Source organism: Megalops cyprinoides, chromosome 4, assembly GCF_013368585.1.
Source record: "Megalops cyprinoides isolate fMegCyp1 chromosome 4, fMegCyp1.pri, whole genome shotgun sequence".
NCBI classification, from domain to species: domain Eukaryota; kingdom Metazoa; phylum Chordata; class Actinopteri; order Elopiformes; family Megalopidae; genus Megalops; species Megalops cyprinoides.
The window spans coordinates 3,955,001-3,957,500 of NC_050586.1; the positions used below are offsets into that span (position 1 = coordinate 3,955,001).

The 2,500-nt window shown below is 52.0% G+C and overlaps 1 protein-coding gene across 1 annotated transcript in view; it reads left to right on the plus strand.

Moving 5' to 3' along the window:
• Positions 1 to 2,500, plus strand: part of gapvd1 (GTPase activating protein and VPS9 domains 1) — a 48,873-nt gene that overhangs the window by 23,629 nt on the left and 22,744 nt on the right. Inside the window, 4 exon segments of the mRNA XM_036526632.1 lie at positions 980 to 1,137; positions 1,586 to 1,715; positions 2,075 to 2,200; positions 2,405 to 2,500. The exon segment at positions 2,405 to 2,500 is cut by the window's right edge and continues 78 nt beyond it. Coding sequence (XP_036382525.1) covers positions 980 to 1,137; positions 1,586 to 1,715; positions 2,075 to 2,200; positions 2,405 to 2,500 — 510 coding nt within the window.

Consider the following 2,500-nt stretch of genomic DNA (forward strand, 5'->3'; position numbering starts at 1 on the left):
CAAGGCACTCAACCCACAACTGCCTCAGTAAACATCCAGATGTATAAACAACATGTAAACATTGTAACCTACGTAAGTTGCTCTGGTTAAGAGAGTTTGCTAAATGATGATAATGTAATGTAATGTGTAACACTCAGTAAAGGATCTGACTGTGTGTTACATGCAGGAGAGAACAGACTCTCACAGGAATCTGAATTCAGCAGAGCGTTCCTTTAAAGCCCCTCTGTAGCCTGCAGACTGGCTTTACTCTGGAGCTGCGCGCTTGTGTTATTGAGAGACACAAATCTTCAGGCAAATGCGCCGTTCCCAAGAGTCTGCAAGTCACGCCTCTGTGCTGTCTGATCGTATTTGCACACGTTTTTTCATCTGCTCATATCGACAGCGCCTGCCGACAGTGTTAAACAAATTGAGATGTTTTACGAAGACGAAAGGCGCTGTCTCATATGATGTGGAGGAAGAAAACGAAAGTGAGGGCTAATGACAAGTGAAATGTAACAGGAGAGACGATCAGTAGCAGCAAGGTGCGTGTGTGCGTGTGCGTGCGTGTGTGTGCGTGTGTGTGCGTGTGTGTGCGTGTGAGTGTGTGAGTGTGTGTGTGTGTGTGTGTGTGTGTGTGTGTGTGTGTGTGTGTGTGTGAGAGTGTGTGTGTGTGAGAGTGTGAGAGTGTGAGAGTGTGAGAGTGTGAGAGTGTGTGAGTGTGTGAGTGTGTGAGTGTGTGAGTGTGTGAGTGTGTGAGTGTGTGAGTGTGAGTGTGTGTGAGTGTGTGAGTGTGTGTGTGTGAGTGTGTGTGTGTGTGTGTGTGTGTGTGTGTGTACGCGCATTTGCCCTGCGTGTCTGAAGCTCTGCTCTCACTGCCCCGTCAGACAGTACAGTGCTCTCTGCCCGAGGTCAAGCTGTAACACTTCAGTAATGCTTCAGTAACACTGCAGTAACGCTTCAGTAACGTTCGGCCTGTCACCATCCCCTCCCCTCCCACCAGCAGCTTCTCGGAGCCGAAGCCGTACCAACATCGCCCAGGAGGGGGAGCCAGAGGCCAGTTCCCAGGAGTCTCTGCAGGAAGTGATGTCGGAGGAAGTTCTGGTGATCTCTCTGGGCACCGCCCCCCAGGTCGTTCCTGGCATGATGTCTGAGAACGTGGTAAATGCTTCACAAGGCCTAACGCGCCCATCCGGGTCACACCGCTAAGCAGTCGAAAGGGCTAGGGAAAGACTGTAGTCTTTTAACCAGTAGGTGGGCATCGGGAGAGTGTGGGTGAACCCTTCAGCCTGGCATGTAGCTTCAACTACCCAGCTGTTTATATGGATAATGTGGAAAAATGCAAGAACTGTCAGTCACCCTGAAAACCAGTGCCTGCCAAGTATATAAATAAGATTAGTCCATGTGGGAGGATAAGCAGTGGCTTAGGAGAAGATGTGGCCTGATACTGTGCTAATGAGCTGTATGCTAATGCTAATGCTAATACTACAGTATAGTGTTTAATGAAAGCAGTGCAGTGCTGTACAGAAACCAGCCCGCATGTGAATGTACCCTCTCTGATGAGCTGTTGTGGACCTCCACCCCCCCCCCCCCCCCCCCCCCCCTTCAGGTTCTGACCCTACAGATGGCAGACGGGGGGCAGGGCGACGCCCCCGCTGACGACACGAAGCTCCACGGCAAGCCGGACAAAACGCTGCGCTTCTCCCTCTGCAGCGACAACCTGGAGGGCATATCTGAGGGTGAGCTTCCCCCAGCGGCCTGCAGAGGTCGCCATTTCGCTCTGGGAGTCGCTCACAGGCGAGCGTTTGAAGGTGTTGCAGCGTTAACTCTCCTTAAAAGAAAGTCAGGTTTTGGTTGTTCAGACTGGAGGGAGAGTTTTGCATGTAAGACTCTCCCTCGCACGCAGCACCAGTGCAGTTTTGTTTTGGGTAACATGTGATAAGGGAGCACACACCCCTGCGTGGTGCGGATGATAAAAACTCAGCTGAGATAAGAGTCCGACACAGCAACCCGCTGCAGCACAGACGAAAAGGCTGACACCATTCCCGCCATGCAGATTGAGTGAGAGAAATGGCTTCTGATCGGCTAATCCATACAGGGCCATCCAATCGGTCCAACTCCGTCTCGTCACTGGACCTGGAGGGGGAGTCGGTGTCCGAGCTGGGGGCGGGGCCATCCGGGAGCAACGGCGTGGAGGCTCTGCAGCTGCTGGAGCACGAGCAAGGTGTGTGATGAAGATGATGCTCATGATGGATATGTTGGTGCCTCTGATGATGATGGTGGTGATGAAGACGATGGTGATGCTGATAGTGATGTTTATGATGAATATGTTGGTGCGGATGATGATGTTGTTGTTGGTGATGAGGGTGATGATGATGATGATGAAGGTAATCATCTGTTTTCTGTCTCCCTGACTCGTCTTCCTCAGCCACCACTCAGGACAACCTGGACGACAAACTGCGCAAGTTTGAGATCCGGGACATGATGGGTCTGACGGACGACCGCGACATCTCCGAGACGGTGA